The 17,841-nt window shown below is 42.6% G+C and overlaps 1 protein-coding gene across 1 annotated transcript; it reads right to left on the bottom strand.

Moving 5' to 3' along the window:
- Positions 1-4,565: 4,565 nt before the first annotated feature.
- Positions 4,566-17,513, bottom strand: LOC134227375 (nucleoside diphosphate kinase 6-like). The gene is made up of 3 exons (XM_062708793.1): positions 17,245-17,513; positions 16,995-17,155; positions 4,566-5,197 (listed from the first exon to the last, which is right to left on the bottom strand). Exons 1-3 carry the CDS (start codon positions 17,448-17,450, stop codon positions 5,067-5,069), a joined length of 498 nt encoding a protein of 165 aa, XP_062564777.1. The 5' UTR covers positions 17,451-17,513; the 3' UTR covers positions 4,566-5,066.
- Between the last annotated feature and the right edge of the window lie 328 nt (positions 17,514-17,841).

The following is a 17,841-nucleotide window of genomic DNA, read 5'->3' as shown; positions in this document are numbered from 1 at the left end:
CTATGAAACGTCTTTGGTTAAGGTGGGGCGTATTTCCCAGGCACTTTTTGAAATCCATTTTTTCGCGACTTTTCAAAAAAGCTTTATTACGTGTTATCCGTAATATTTTTATATGAGTACTCACGGTCAATGCATTTGCGACTTCCTGAACTACCAAATAACACAAAGTTTGCATAAATAGCGTTGAATAGTAACAAGTTATCAAGGAGTTGCCTTAGGGGGGGGGCATATTATACCGTCTTACCCTATGAAGCGATAGAGTGTGAAAGGGAGGCATAGAGACTATATATTCAACAGCACACAATTAAAGCCGGAATCTTATTGCCTAAATCCTGATCGTGGACGGCTTGGTTAGTGGTATGCAAAACACCGTGCCAAAACAGGCACCTGATAACAGACCTCATCTTTTCGCCATTATTCCTAAAGTAATTAGTACACGTCCCTCGCAGCCTTCAAAGTGCTCTAAAAAAAATCAAAATATCTTACAATTATTATAAAATTTGGAAGAAAGTACAACCTCTCTGTTTAAACATTTTCAAAGCTTTCCGCATATCATACAAACGTACATAAAAATATCCAAAATTACAAAGCTGATTCAGAAAACCTTGAGCATAAATCATGAAAATACAATAAAATATATTCAAACAAGATACGTATAATGGACATCACGATTGGAGCCTGGACACAAGAATCGCCGATAGAAAATTTACTTCTTGTAAACCTACGTAAAATTTTTCATACGCATATTTTATGTGTTCAAATTGCATAACAATAAAATCCAATAAACAAAGAAATTTCATTTCATAACCTATCATTAATTTGTTACAAGCATTTCTCTATCACGATTAAGAATCCTCAGTCTCTACCACGCACTTATCTATAATTAGTGCAAGAATTATGAAAAACAGCGAAGTATTGATTCAAGCACACCATTACTGGAAATCAGATTAATTTTCGGCATGTTGAGTAATATTAACAACAAGACATATGAGCAGCAAAGGCATAACAATCCTTGTGACACATGCGTGCAGGGCTCTATATCGACTTGAAAAATTACCCCTCACCATGCCCCAGCAGCAGCAACCCCCCCATAGACCGGGGCTCTAATTACGCCTATGATAACCATTCATATCTGTTTGTCGCGTGCAGGATTCAAACTGGTAATCGTAAGTGCGCTTCAAATTTGGTAAGTTTTTTCATAACTTTATTCAACCCATTTCATTTGTATATATTCAATTCTATATACATTATTGGCCATTTTATTGTCTCCTTTATCTTTGATAGCTGTTTCGGTTCCGAACGCTTTCTTAAGGTAATTATAAAATAAAAACACTTGTAAGGACACTTACACACACTTGTAAGGTGTGTGGAGAAAATCGAGTAAGCGGATTATAGATTTTGATTTTGGATTCTATGCTATGCTATGATACATACTAAAAAGGTATAATTAGAATGACGCCAAAAAATATGTAAAATCCATTTGTGTAGCGAACAAAATATGAACGCCTCAATAATTAAAAAATACAATTGCCAAAACAATAAGTCCGTAGGTCAAACTTCGACAAGATACAACAATGAAGGGAATTACAAATATTTATTTAATATTATGTCCTACTGGTCTCCGAAAGGTCAAGCGGGGGATAATAATAAAAAAAGTAATAAAATTTAAAAAATCCAAGAACTCCTCGGATTTGTTAAAGAATATTTTGAAAATCCTAAAAATTATCCGAATTTTATTTTGTTGCCCCCTCAAAATATTATTTTTGGGTAAAAAATCCGTGAGGGGAGAGATAATTGTTTTTTAATATTTGTATCGGCCTAATTAATTTTAAAAAAGTAGCTGCTTGAAAGACAGCTTTTACGAGTGAAAGTTATATATGAGAGACTTCAATATTTTGAATGAAAAAATTAAGCGCCGAACTCAGTGTTTTGCTGTATATTGGTGTAGTCTTTAAATACTCATAACAATGTTATTTAAATTTCACATATATTCGGCATTTCCAGCGGTTGCAAATGAATCAATGCCTGGGAATGTAATCTTTCTGAGTTTGTATGAATAAAGAAGATACGCTCATTACATCGGTTCTCAAAAAAAGCATTTGTTTAATAGCCAATGGCCAACAATGAAATAAGTTTCCCTGAATCACATTCTTGAAATCATCACAACGTTACGGAAAGCAAACAGACTACGACCCTTTGCAGATATTTCGAAGAATAAGACTTGATTTAATAATGTTATCCTTAAGTAGCACATGGGTTTAGTATCAAGCAAAGGGCATAGGTCTAAATTGACCTCTTTATTGTATCGTAATCCTACCCTCTTTCGTTTTTCATTGCATTTTTACGATGACTTATCGACGCGGCGGCTAGTTTTTAGTATCGCGAAAAGAAAGAGTCATCGGCCCGTGCGCACCGCACCGCCACGCCACCATCCCATGAGCCAAACCCATAAAGCAGCTCGTGCGCGACGCGGTGGGAACCGAAATGAACGACGACGGTACGGTAACAATAACAGATAGCCCGGCTACACAATGCCATTATGGGGCAGATATTTATTGGCAGCGTGTTTGGCATGCTTTTTGACTCCATAACATCGCGTCATCAAAGTTGGCCACCGCGCGAAGCGTTGAAATGACAAGTGGGCGAATGGGCAACATCAGAGAACTGGGGAGTGGCAGTGGAGTGCCGCGTCGTGCGGAGCCAGCTAGGGCAGCTGGTGAAAGAGCGGGCGGACTCGTTTTGCGAAGTTCGAGCGTGAGAACGTTCGTCGCGATCGCGCTGGCTGGCTCCAGGCGTACCGTATGACGGGGTGACTTAAAAAAACGAGGACAGCTTAAAGCTCGGTAGCTATTAGGGACAAGCCTCCCGGAATACAAATATGAATCTACTCGCATTTTTATGGGCATACCACTCAATATGGAAGCAACGCACAATTGTCATCCTTTTATTTTAGCTTTGCTGAGTGTTGCCATTAAAAACGCGTGCTAATTTAGTTCTGGATTCCGGCTTGTTGTTAAATGATTGTTATGAAAAATAAAAAGATTGTTATGAAAGATAAAAATGAACAAGTTGCTCTGTAATATTTGAAATTGTAATCCCAAAATTAACATCTATCAGGTCATGAAAATCGCGTGCTTTCTAGTTTAGACATCAATTAAAAACTATTCAATCTTTTTTAAAAGAACTTTGCACTCGAATTAAATCAATTACATTCAACTAGAGTTTAATATGAGCTCTATTTTTGAAAATGAATTATTATACGTCATTCCAGACTGGAAGGATGAAGCGGGGGTTCGATAAATACTGATTGCATTCATACACAGAAAATTTCTGCATTCTATGGGTGGGGATTGAGAATCGTATTGCATTTCCAAATATATATTTTTTTAGGTAATTTTAAATTAAATGCTTTAGACATAATTTGTTTATATGTTTTAAAGTTCAAACCATGGGTTTACTTTAAAATTTTATTACTTTTTTCATGTTTACTTCAACTAACGGTGCCATGAAATCGAATCATATTTAGGAGAACAATTCACGGAGGGGGACAGGATGGACGCCGCATCCCGATCAAAAGAAAATAACACCAGGATGATTGAACATGGTTGTGGTTATGGTTAAGTTAACAGTTTAAATCATATGACTAAATATAAATACTGATGTTCTCTTTTTCTAATTTGTAGGATTAAATCAATTCTGAATTACATATTACGTCAGGGGCATATATTTAGATGAATTAAATGCTTTTGGGATTAAAGATTTTAATAAATTTTTGTCGATTCTTACAACCCTACCCACGAATTGCGCAAGACTTAGTTATTGATCTCTTCTCGGGACACCACCGGCCTCTGCTGGCATGACGGGACACGACACGATCCAACAATGGTCGCGGTCGCACGCGCTGGTTGAGCCTGCGCCGCAACTCGCACTTCACTGCAGCACCACTCCTTCTGGTTACGATGGACGGACACCCATGAGGGCACTATGTAGGTTGTTGTGGCCACTTACCGCGCTCCTCTTCAACCGCCGGGGGGCTCATAACTATGTATCCTAAAGCGTTCGGTTGGAGTAGGTATACACTCGATGGCTGATGGGGGGCACGCGAAGCCGCACTCGAGTCTCGAGATATTGAGCACGGGTCAATCGTCGATGCCCGCGTTGCATTTGAGCATTTATCATCTAATAGGCAAAGCCCCGGCGGGACGTGGCCGGCGCGCAGCAGTAGCTGGAAACTTGTCCAACTGGACGTAGCCTGTACTGCGTGTGTGTATGCTTCGCTTTTCTATTACCTGACGGCACGACAGGCAGCTCCGAGTGTGGGAACGGGTTTGGCCGTTAAGATGGCATGATTACTTATTAGACATTTTCGCACGCGCCAGCGGTTTTTTGAACTTTAACCGTCGTATGGAAGCGCACATTTAACGAGTAGCTTCTTGAAGTTATGTGGATGATGATTATGAACTGTTTTTTTCGATGTACCTAAATAAATGGATTATCGCGACACGACAATACCTCATTTCGTTTTCTGTTGTCCCACTTGTGATTGTCCTATTTAGGCGATAATATGAACTTCTGAAAGTATATTTGCAGCATAATCTTGAATCATAACTAACCTTTCTAAAAAATGATGGTTTGATTAATTTTCTCGCAAAATATTCCAACCTGTGCTACTGTATGCGTTTATTTTAATTTGATTTTATCATAGAAGGTAAACATCCGTTAACAGGAAAATTGTGATCGTGTTACGCTTTGTTTTTTATTATGATAACTAGGTAGAATCAGTAATTCAATCTATTTAACATACACACTATGCGAATTACATTAAACTGGTCCTAATACGAGAGCTTGATGAATACATACGAATAAGGTTTTATGGCTACAAATGATCGTACAGTTTGTAACTAATGGACCTTCAAGCTGTTCGCACGAGTTCTTCGAAACTTCACTACCAACCTATTCTATAAGGTACTGAATACACTGAAACTATAAAATTCGAAGGAAACGCTAATGGAACTCTCATCGGGGCCACACCGCACCGAGCCTCGCCTCCCGTGGCCATATCCTTTCTAACTGGAATTTTGCCGATGATGATGCTGTTGATGGCAGTTTGACTCGCAATTATCGGTGGCGGGTTTCGGAGGCAGTTCCAGATTTGGGAAGAATAATGCCGCCTCGGCGAGGAAGGATGCTACCGAATCTGGAAGAGAAGGAACAGAACAAACGAAAGGGGCGAATGATAATGACCGTTTATTATGGAAGGAAATTATGTGGCGGGATGCGAAAAGTTGTTCGGATCGGGAGTGATAAAATGTGTGACTACAAAGTCGTTGCTGTCACCGGGTTTGAAACACTCTTGTATGTGGTTAGCATCGGTGGTTGGAGGTCAACGTCTTTTACGGATATTTGAGGGCTACAGGAGATGGGTATAAGATAATTTAGATGGGATGTGTTTTGCATAAATTTTGATAAAAGCTCGAAGATATTAAAGCCAACAATGTTGTTTTTTTTTTCTTATAATTAGAAACTGACAAATTCAAGCTGTCATCAATAAAATTCGTACAGAGTGTAAGCGATTTGACCAGACAATTCTCTATTTTTATTTAGGTACTTAGTAAACCAACAAAGTTGTTTAATACATTTCATAGCTTTGTTCAAACATGACACGGAGGAATGGAGAATAAACAGGCAAAAAACCTTGAGTTGGTAATGTAAATTATTTTTTCTACAAAATAATTATTTGAATCAACCTCAGTCGAAAACTAAATAACGAATGAAAGCATACTATGGATACGAATTCAATTCTCTTGATTAAACAAATTTGTTAACCTGTCATAAGACGAGTTTATACAATCCCATTGAATTCCACCACTTAATTGTATCTTGACAGATACGTATTTCGACCTCAACAGTAAGGCCGTCTTCAGTGTCTCGTACTTGACTCGACTAGTCGAGTGTTGAGGCACTTCGACCGGACAACAGTTTCGAGAACGTTGATGCGGCCGAACTGATAAGAAGGATGGCAACGGCTTGTGATGCCGCAATGCCGCGAAAACTGGAGCCTAGGAGCAATTGGCGTCCAGCCTACTGGTGAAACGAGAGGCTAAGTGGGCTATACGCTGCTTGTATCAAATTCAGGAGGCGGGCACAGAGAGCGAGGACGGAACCAGCGAGATTGGAGCGCAAGGCGGCGTTCCGGGAAACTAGAACCGCATTGAAACGAGCAATCAAGAATAGCAAGTCAGATTGCTACAAAGAGCTATGCCGAGAAGCAGACGCCAATACCTGGGGTGACGCGTACCGTTTTGTAATGGTGAAGGTCGAAGGCCCGTCGACGCCAGCGGAAAAGTGCCCAGTTATGCTGAAGGAAATCGTGGAGGCTCTCTTCCCGAACACGATCCGACTACGTGGCAACCAATACCGTACGACGAAGAAGAAGAAGAAGCAATTTCCGAGGGTCGGCAAGTGTCCAATGACGAGCTGGCAAAAGCTGCGAAGCGCCTGAAAATGAAGAAAGCACACGGTCCAGATGGAATACCAAACGTGGCTCTGAAAGCTGCGATTTTAGCATATCCGGATATGTTCAGAATGGTACTCCAGAAATGCCTGGACGAGGGTAACTTTCCAGAAATGTGGAAGATCCAGAAGCTGGTACTGCTGCCAAAACCAGGGAAGCAGCAGGGAAATCTGGCTTCGTACAGGCATAGATAGACACATGATAGACACAGTAGGGGAACTTCTGGAGAGGATCATCCTCAACAGGCTTGAAGCCAAGAACGAAGGGCAAAAGTCGATGCGCGTCACAGCGGGTGTTCCCCAGGGCTCCATACTCGATCCAACTGTTTGGAACGGTGGTGGTGGGCATGACACTTGAAGAAGTGGAGGTGTTAGTGACGGAGACGATAAGCATGATCGAGCGCTGGGTGAACGGAATTAAGCTGCAGATGGCTCACCACAAAACGAAGGTTCTATTAGTCAGCAATTGCATAGCGATCTAGCGGATGGAGATCGTCATAGGAGGACGTGCGATTGCATTGGAGCGATCACTGATGTCCCTGGGAGTGATGATCGACGATCGGCTAAATTTCAACAGCCACGTAGACTACCCCTGTTAAAAGTCGGCGAAGGTGTTAAAATTACTTCTTGTGCCCGTCGGATCGTTGTCGAGAACCATTTTCACCGGGTAACTGTCCGACATTCTGGCTTCGTGCCCGGCCCATCGCAGTCGTCCGATTTTCGCGGTGTGAACGATGGATGGTTCTCCCAACAGCTGATGCAATTCGTGGTTCATTCGCCTCCTCCACGTACCGTCCGCCATCTGCACCCCACCATAGATGGTACGCAGCACTTTCCTTTCGAAAACTCCAAGTGCGCGTTGGTCCTCCACGAGCATCGTCCAGGTCTCGTGTCCGTAGAGGACTACCGGTCTTCTAAGCGTTTTGAAGATAGTCAGTTTGGTACGGCGGCGAACTCTATTCGATCGGAGCGTCTTGCGGAGTCCAAAGTACGTACGATTTCCAGCCACTATACGTCTCCGAATTTCTCTGCTAGTGTCATTTTCGGCAGTCACCAGTGAGCCCAAGTACACAAATTCTTCTACCACCTCGATTTCGTCACCACCGATGCAAACTCGCGGTGGGTGGCTCACATTGTCTTCTCTTGAACCTCTGCCTATCATGTACTTCGTCTTCGACGTGTTGATGACTAGTCCGATCCGCTTAGCTTCCCTCTTCAGTCTGATGTAGGCTTCCTCCATCTTCTCAAAGTTACGTGCCATAATATCTATGTCGTCGGCGAAACCAAATAGCTGGACGGACTTATTGAAAATTGTACCACTCGTGTTAATCCCTGCTCTTCGTATTACCCTTCCAAAGCGATGTTGAATAGCAAACACGAAAGACCATCACCTTGCCGTAACCCTCTGCGGGTTTCGAAGGGACTCGAGAATGCCCCTGAAACTCGAACTACGCACATCACCCGATCCATCGTCACTTTGATCAAACGTGTCAGTTTATCCGGAAAACCGTGTTCGTGCATTAGCTGCCATAGCTGGTCCCGATCGATTGTATCATATGCGGCTTTGAAGTCGATGAATAGATGATGTGTGGGCACGTTGTATTCGCGGCACTTCTGCAGTACTTGGCGAATGGCGAACACCTGATCCGTGGTGGAGCGTTCGCCCATAAAACCCGCCTGGTACTGCCCCACGAACTCCCTTGCAGTTGGTGCTAGTCGACGGCATAAAATTTGGGAGAGTACCTTGTAGGCGGCGTTCAGCAATGTGATTGCGCAGTAGTTGCTACAATCCAGCTTACCGCCCTTTTTGTAGATGGGACACACGACACCTTCCATCCACTCCTGCGGCAAAACTTCCTCCTCCCAAATCTTGGTAATGACCCAGTGCAGCGCTCTAGCCAGTGCCTCACCACCGTGTTTAAATAGCTCTCCTGGTAGTTGGTCAACCCCAGGGGCTTTGTTGTTCTTCAGCCGGCCAATCTCCTCCTGGATTTCTTGGAGATCCGGAGCCGGTAGAATTATGTCCTGCGCGCGTTCCCCTAGGTCCATCACCATACCGCCATCTTCGGCTGCACATCGCCATTCAGGTGTTCTTCGTAGTGCTGCCGCCACCTTTGGATCACCTCACGTTCGTTCGTAAGAAGGTTCCCGTTTATGTCCTTACACATATCAGCCTGTGGCACGTGGCCCTTACGTGAACGGTTTAACTTCTCATAGAACTTTCGTGTGTTATTAGCGCGGTACAGTTGCTCCGTTTCTTCACGGTCTCGACCTTCCTGCTGGCGCTTTTTCCTCCGGAAAATCGAGTTTTGTCTGTTCCGCGCCTGTTTATATCGTGCCTCGTTCGCCCTCGTGCGGTGTTGCAGCAATCTCGCCCATGCTGCATTCTTCTCTTCCACTAACTGCTCACATTCGCCGTCATACCAGTCGTTTCTCTGATACGGGGCACCGTGCCAAGTGCAGCGGTTGCGGTGCTACCAATGGCGGATCGAATATCTCTCCAGCCATCTTCAAGAGACGCTGCGCCTAGCTGCTCTTCCGTTGGAAGTGCCACTTCCAGCTGCTGCACGTATTCTTGGGCTAGTCTACCATCTTGTAGCCGCCCAATGTTAAGCCGCGGCGTCCGACTTCGACGCGTGTTGTACACCGTCGAGAGTTTTGAGCGCAGGCATACTGCAACGAGGTAGTGGTCGGATTCAATATTCGCACTGCGGTAAGTGCGGACGTTCGTGATGTCGGAGAAGAATTTACCGTCGATTAGAACGTGGTCGATTTGGTTTTCCGTTTCTTGGTTAGGTGATCTCCATGTGGCCTTGTGGATATTTTTACGGGGAAAGAAGGTGCTTCGGACTACCATTCCGCGGGAGGCTGCGAAGTTTATGCATCGTTGGCCGTTGTCATTCGATACGGTGTGCAGACTATCCGGTCCGATGACCGGTCTATACATTTCCTCCCTTCCTACCTGTGCGTTCATGTCACCAATGACGATTTTAACGTCCCGCAGTGGGCATCCATCGTATGTCTGCTCCAGCTGTGCGTAGAACGCTTCTTTCTCGTCGTCGGGTCTCCCTTCGTGTGGGCAGTGCACGTTGATGATGCTATAGTTGAAGGAACGGCCTTAAATCCTCAGCTTGCACATTCTTGCGTTGATTGGCTGCCACCCAATCACGCGTTGGCGCATCTTACCCAGCACTATGAAGCCGGTTCCCAGCTCGTTGGTGGTGCCACAGCTGTGGTAGAAGGTAGCCGCTCGATGCCCGCTTTTCCACACTTTCTGTCCTGTCCAGCAAATCTCCTGCAGCGCCACGACGTCGAAGTTGCGGGGATGTAATTCATCGTAGATCGTCCTGTCGCAACTTGCGAAACCTAGCGACTTGCAATTCCATGTTCCAAGCTTCCAATCGTGATCCTGTATTCGTCGCCTTGGTCTTTGCCGATTATATCGAGTCGCATTATCTCTTATATTGTTCGTAATGATTGGTTTTCTAGGCGGCTTATTGGGCCAGCGCAAACCTCCTGTCTCGTCGGAGGGCCGTCGTGTCAGGGCTGTTTAGCGTCCCACCTAACACCAGGACTTGGGCTTGTGCGCTTTGAGCGGCACACGGTCGCTTTGGTGGGGCCCACTTGCGGATACATGCAGCTTTTTATAGAGGTTTACCAGGGCCCACTGTCAAACCCCACCACATCCTAGGCAAGCCCCACAACTTGCAGATGGCCTGGGGAGGGATCGTCAAGCCCTTGGACATAGTCCCTGCTGTAAATTTATCCTAATTATTTTCTCGGTGTGAATTGAGTTTTTGCATTTTGGTTGAGTGTGCATTTTTTTGTCATTGGACGTACATTAGATTCCCGGGTAGTGGTGAATAACAAACAAATAACATAATAATAACAAATTTTGCTGTGATATCAGATTTTGTTATTCCTATGTTATTCATGAATAACATAAAATAGCATCCTAACAGCAAATTTTGTTATTATAGTAAAATTTGTTATTATGTTATTGTATGGAAGAACAGAACATCAAAATGAAGAACACATTTTGCAATCATAACAAAGTTTGTTATCCATTTATCATTTGCATTTTCAACATATCAATAATAACTGATTGTGATATTTTCCTTTCTATAAATATTTTGCTATTAGTTTGCTCATATAATAGCAAAATGAGTTATTTTTTAGCTATTCGCTCGAACAATTTTTGTTATTATTTTAGTTATTTTAGCAACTATATCAAACAAACTAACATCAGATTTAGCTATTCTGTTATTCATATATTAATGGTAAAACTTGTTATTCTTTTGTTATTTTCTTCTACCCGGGTTCTGGCAACAGTGTTGTAGAGAAAAATCACTTGTAAACGGTTTTTTGAGAAATACAGACGTGATAGAAAAATACTGTCCACCGAGTTTTGATTTGACCGCTGAGTTCCGAAGAAACAGAAGGCAATTTCCCGGGTAGAGGCGAATAACAAACAAATAACATAATAATAACAAATTTTGCTGTTATATCAGATTTAGTTATTCTTATGTTATTCATAAATAACATAAAATAGCATCCCAATAGCAAGTTTTGTTATAATAGTAAAATTTGTAATTTATATGTTATTGTAAGAAAGAGTAGAACAAGAAATGAAGAACACATTTTGCAATCATAGCAAAGTTTGCTATTCATTTATCATTCGCATTTTCAACATATCAATAATAACTGATTTTGATATTTTCTTTTCTTAGAATATTTTGCTATTGGTTTGTTATTATAATTGCAAAATGAGTAATTTATGAGTTATTTGCTAGAGCAATGTCTGTTATTATTTTTGCTATTTTAGCAACTATATCAAACAAACTAATATCAGATCAGTTATTCAAATATTAATAGCAAGATTTGATATTATTTTGCTGTTTTCTTCTACCCGGGTAACGCGATAACGAGGATCATGCCAAGCGTTCACGGTCCAAGAACCAGCACAAGGCGTCTGCTAGCTAATTTCTCGTCATCGATACTGCGGTATGTACAGGGGTTAGGCAAAATGATTGAGATAGGCAAAATTTGGCCCAAATTGAAATTCTTATAACTTTTTGAAAAATTGATGAAATTGGACAAAACCGGAAGCATTCGACGGCAAATTTAGTCAAGATTTAGGAACATGCACGGTCACGAATACTGGCCACTGGACACCGGAGATGTTCCGGATTTTCGGAGGCCATGTCAAAAACACATTTTTTCTGCCGCTCGTATTTTTGTTTGGTTTGAAGTTACATCGATAAACATTATTTTCCTAGAAACTAGATCTTATTGAAAATTGAATGCGGGCGGTTGCGCTAAGATCCGTTGAAAAACATCCGAGATATGGCCATTTCAGTAAACCTGGTTCCGGATACTATGGTCAATTATGTATATCCTTCCAATCACGTATATATTATCCGGTACCATATCAATATTGGTATCAAACTTCAAGATTTTTCATGGAGATGCTTCAGGAAGCATATGCAGGACGATCAGTTACCCTGACCACTCTGTAGTAGGTTCCAGGTGCCCCGGGGGAAGTGGTCAATTTGAAAAACGTTCAGAACCCTATCAATATGGGTATCAAACTTCAAGATTTTTCATGAAGATGCTCCAGGAAGCATATTCAGGATGATCAGTTGCTCTGACCACTCTGTAGTAGGTTCCAGGAGCCCCGAGGGAAGTGGTCAATTTGAAAAACGTTCAGAACCCTATCAATATGGGTATCAAACTTCAAGATTTTTCATGATAATGCTTCAGGAAGCATATTCAGGGTGATCAGTTGCTCTGACCACTCTGTAGTAGGTTGCAGGTGTCCCTGGGATGTGTCCAATTTGAAAACGTTCAGAACCCTATCAATATGGGTATCAAACTTCAAGATTTTTCATGATAATGCTTCAGGAAGCATATTCAGGGTGATCAGTTGCTCTGACCACTCTGTAGTAGGTTGCAGGAGCCCCGGGGGAAGTGGCCAATTCGAAAAACGTTCAGAACCCTATCATTATGGGTATCAAACTTCAAGATTTTTCATGAAGATGCTTCAGGAAGCATATTCAGGATGATCAGTTGCTCTGACCACTCTGTAGTAGGTTCCAGGTGTCCCGGGGAAGTGTCCAATTTGAAAAACGTTCAGAATCCTATCAATATGGGCATCAAACTTCAAGATTTTTCGTGGAGATGCTTCAGGAAGCATATTCAGGACGATCAGTTGCCCTGACCACTCTGTAGTAGGTTCCAGGTGCCCCGGGGGAAGTGGGCAATTTGAAAAACGTTCATCACCCTATCAATATGGGTATCAAACTTCAAGATTTTTCATGAAGATGCTTCAGGACGATCAGTTGCCCTGACCACCCTGTAGTAGGTTCCAGGTGCCCCGGAGGAAGTGGCCAATTTGAAAAACGTTAAGAACCCTATCAATATGGGTATCAAACTTCAAGATTTTTCATGGAGATGCTTCAGGAAGCATATTCAGGATGATCAGTTGCTCTGACCACTCTGTAGTGGGTTCAAGGTGCCCCGGGGGAAGTGGCCAATTTGAAAAACGTTCAGAACCCTATCAATATGGGTATCAAACTTCAAGATTTTTCATGGAGATGCTTCAGGAAGCATATTCAGGACGATCAGTTGCCCTGACCACTCTGTAGTAGGTTCCAGGTGACCCGGGGGAAGTGGCCAATTTGAAAAACGTTCAGCACCCTATCAATATGGGTATCAAACTTCAAGATTTTTCATGAAGATGCTTCAGGAAGCATATTCAGGATGATCAGTTGCTCTGACCACTCTGTAGTAGGTTCCAGGTGCCCCGGAGGAAGTGGCCAATTTGAAAAACGTTCAGAACCCTATCAATATGGGTATCAAACTTCAAGATTTTTTAAGAAGATGCTTCAGGAAGCATATTCAGGATGATCAATTGCCCTGACCACTCTGCCTGATGATCAAGTGCCCAGGGGGAAGTGGCGAATTTGATAAACGTTCAGAACCCTATCAATATGGGTATCAAACTTCAAGATTTTTCATGGAGATGCTTCAGGAAACATATTCAGGACGATCAGTTGCTCTGACCACTCTGTAGTAGGTTCCAGGTGCCCCGGAGGAAGTGGCCAATTTGAAAAACGTTCAGAACCATATCAATATTGGTATCAAACTTCAATATTTTTCGAGGTGATACTTCTTAATGCATTTTAGAACCAGCAGCTGTCATGACCACTCTGTAGTAGGTTCCAGGTGTCTTGGGGAAGTGACCAATTTGCAAAATGTTCGAAACCATATCAAATACTCAATACTCATTATCAAAGTTCAAGGTTTTTCATGGAGATGCTTTTAAACTCTCCTGTCGAATAGAGTTCGCCGCCACACGAAGTTGACCATCTACAAAACGCTCATTAGACTGGTCGGCCTCTATGGCCACGAAAGTTGGATGTTGCTGGCGAAGGACCAACGCGCCTTTGGAGTTTCCGAAGGGAAGGTGTTGCGGAGTATTTATGGTGGGGTGCAGATGGAAGCCAATGGAGGTGGTGGTGGTGGAGGCCAATGAACCACGAGTTGTAACTGTTAGGAGAACTACCACATGGTACAATTTTGGCGGTTACGGTGGGCCGGGCATGTAGCCAGAATGTCAGACGACAACCCGATTGAGATGGTGCTCGATAATGATCCGACCGGTACAAGAAGAAGAGGCGCGATGCGGTCACGAATGTTTTCAAATTGGCCACTTCCCCCGGGGCACCTGGAACCTACTACAGAGTGGTCAGGGCAACTGATCGTCCTGAATATGCTTCCTGAAGCATCTCCATGAAAAATCTTGAACTTTGGTACTCATTTTGATATGGTTTCGAACATTTTGTAAATTGGTCACTTCCCCAGGACACCTGGAACCTACTACAGAGTGGTCATGACAGCTGCTGGTTCTAAAATGCATTTAAAAGTATCACCTCGAAAAATCTTGAAGTTTGGTACCCATATTGATAGGGTCCTGAACGTTTTTTAAATTGGCCACTTCCCCCGGGGCACCTGGAACCTATTACAGAGTGGCCAGGGAAACTGATGGTCCTGAATATGCTTTCTGAAGCATCTCCATGAAAAATCTTGAAGTTTGATCCCCATATTGATAGGGTTCTGAACGTTTTTCAAAATGACCACTTCCCCCGGGGCACCTTGAACCTACTACAGAATGGTCAGGGCAACTGATCATCCTGAATATGCTTCCTGAAGCATCTTCATGAATAATCTTGAAGTTTGATACCCATATTGATTGGGTTCTGGACGTTTTTCAAATTGGCCACTTCCCCCGGGGCACCTGGAGCCTACTACAGAGTGGTCCTGCTCGTCCTGCATATGCTTCCTGAAGCATCTCCATGAAAAATCTTGAAGTTTGACACCAATATTAATATGGTACCGAATAATATATACGTGATTGGAAGGATACACATAATTGACCATAATATCCGGAACCAGGTTTACTGAAATGGCCATATCTCGGATGTTTTTCAACGGATCTTAGCGCAACAGCCCGCATTCAATTTTCAATAAGATCTAGTTTCTAGGAAAATAATGTTTATCGATGTAACTTCAAACCACACAAAAATACGAGCCGCAGAAAAAATGTGTTTTTGACATGGCCTCCGAAAATCCGGAACATCTCCGGTGTCCGGTGGCCAGTATTCGTGACCGTACATGTTCCTAAATCTTGATTAAATTTGCCGTCGAATGCTTCTGGTTTTGTCCAATTTCAACAATTTTTCAAAAAGTTATAAGGATTTGAATTTGGGCCAAATTTTGCCTATCTCAATCATTTTGCCTAACCCCTGTAGTTCCTGCTTGGGAGGAAGCACTGCAAACCATGTGTTATCGGCGGAAAAACACCAGAAACATACGGAATGTGGTGAGAATCCGTTCGATGGCGAGATGGCAACAGGAGTGGGACAGTACGGAGAAAGGAAGGTAGACCCACATTCTTATTCCGAACCTGGCGATGTGGATAAACAGAAAGCATGGCGAGGTAAACTTCCACCTGACGTAGTTCCTGTCGGGCCACGGATGCTTCAGGAAGTATTTGCATCGGTTCGGGCATGCTAACTCATCGTTCTGTCCGAACTGTGAAGACGTCGAAGAGACGCCGGAACACGTAATCTTCGTATGTCTAAGGTTTGCGGCACTAAGAAGGGAAATAACCGGGTTAAGCTAGGAGAACGTTGTTGAAGAGATGTGTCAAGAGAAAAGCACTTGGAATGCGGTCGACAGGGCAGTATTATCTGCTATGCAAAAGAAATGGCGCAACGACCAAAGAGAATCGGTATCGGGAGAAATTCTTTTGTCGGGGAACTATCTGTCGGTGTAGGCTAGATCCACCGCCGGGGACTAGACTGAGTAGATCGCGACGAAATACCACCAGCGACGGGTAGTCAGGGCACTAGTATCCTCGTCGCCATTGTAACAACTAGTAAAAAGTTTGGCATTTCGGTAAAGAGTCATGTAGTAGTAGTGTAGTGAACGGTTTGCTGTCTTAAACACTTCTCATCAGAACATTTATTATTGCTTAACGATTACATGCTGTCGACTTCACATGCTTCACTCACTGGAATTCAGAGAGTAGTTACAACAGAATCAAACTCGGATACTTCATATACTCCCAAAAAGCTTTCGAATAAACATAAATTTAGGCATTTTTTTAAAAACCTTGTGCAAATAATGGCCCGGGCTCAGCGAGAATCGGCATCGGCAATGAGTAATTCTCTGTGGAATATTTTAACAATTTGCAACAAGGGATGAAGAACCGCTTATTTCCACCAAAATTATATGTAGGGCATTTTTGTGCAATGGGCCCGTATTCACAGTTTTCACCCGGGAAGCGATAATTTAGTACGAGCAGCGGAGATTCGTACTTCCGGTGGAGTATTTAAGCGGTGTATTTCCAAAATTTGTCCTTAACCAATGGAGCAACACTTGGCCGGATTAGAGAACGATCAAGCTAAAGACAAGTAAAGTCGTCGTCAACTTGAAAGCTTGAGTCAACATTGGGTCGATAAAAAAAAATCACAAATCGAAGAAAAATCAGGAGATATTTAAAAAGCTCTGGAAATTGAGACAGACTGAGAATACGTCCAAACCGCAAATCAGTCCCCATTTGTAATATTCAAGTCGTTAATAAATATGTGGAAATAGCGGCCTGGCAAACCAACTTGCGTACAGTATATTTGGTTGGGTCGATTGTCAAGCGGAAACGATTTTTTTTTGTATTTTGTAAAAATAATAAAATTAGCCCCTCCATGGAATTTTTCATTAGTTCCAATGAAGAAAACTTTATTTTTGTTCCGGCCTAATTAGAATTTTGAGGAATACTAGCGAACTCACGGTGTTGCAGAAAAAACATCGCGCTTAAAGCCTACCAAACTAAGCATTTCAACATTCAGCCTTTGAAATATTGGCAAATGAGTCCAACTTCATAAATAATCGTTAACTAACATATTAAATAAACTTACCAGATCCATGGCTGGCATTCCTTGTGTCGGTTAATCCATACATGCTCCGTATGCAATCCGGATTGGAATACACCGCTTTGAACACTTTGGTCGGACCCATCAACGCTCGCCATCTCGATATCACATTATCGCCCGATAGCACCAACACCTCAAGTGGCCCACTAAAATATACACCCGAAATAAAAAAAAATTAACACGGTGCATTCCTACCTACCTACTAACTAATGAGTATTCATTCTATACTCCCTACCTTGTCATCAACGAAATCAATCTCCCGTAGAAAAACTTCCCGCGATGGTCCTGATAAAATTGTTCCGCTTCCGGTTGCGTAAGATGGACCTGCTTTCTCGTCACGATCCGAATTCCACTGGACTCGATTAGTCGCTGCACCGCACCGTATGCCACCGGATTTTTCAGCAGATGCGGCTTAAAGATGGCCAAAGTGAATCCAGTCATGGTTGCTAACTGGTCGGGATGCAATTCAATCAGTGATGTATGTTTTTATTTACTTGTCGGTTGTCGGACGTCGTGAATGACGTAACAATGCTTCTATTTTCAATACGAACTAATTGTTAACGTGAAGAATGTTGAGCATTCCTAGTTTTTATCCAACAACAGTACGAAGCAGTGAGCACGTGGATGGCTTCATTTATGGACGATCCAAATAACACAAACAGAGACATTCTGACTTTCGCTCTGAGAGACAATTGTGCTCTCAGAGAATTTTGATACCAAAGTAGAGTGAGAGTTGAAAATGAATAAATCAGTTTTTTGTACGTAAACAGTAGTGTTGTTGTTAATTTTCATTACAGAAAAGATTAACATGAAGGATTTCTTTCACCATCTA

This window comes from Armigeres subalbatus, chromosome 3, assembly GCF_024139115.2.
Source record: "Armigeres subalbatus isolate Guangzhou_Male chromosome 3, GZ_Asu_2, whole genome shotgun sequence".
Taxonomy (NCBI): Eukaryota; Metazoa; Arthropoda; class Insecta; order Diptera; family Culicidae; genus Armigeres; species Armigeres subalbatus.
The sequence above is the reverse complement of the archived record's forward strand: the minus strand, read 5'-3'. Positions and strand labels throughout refer to the sequence as shown.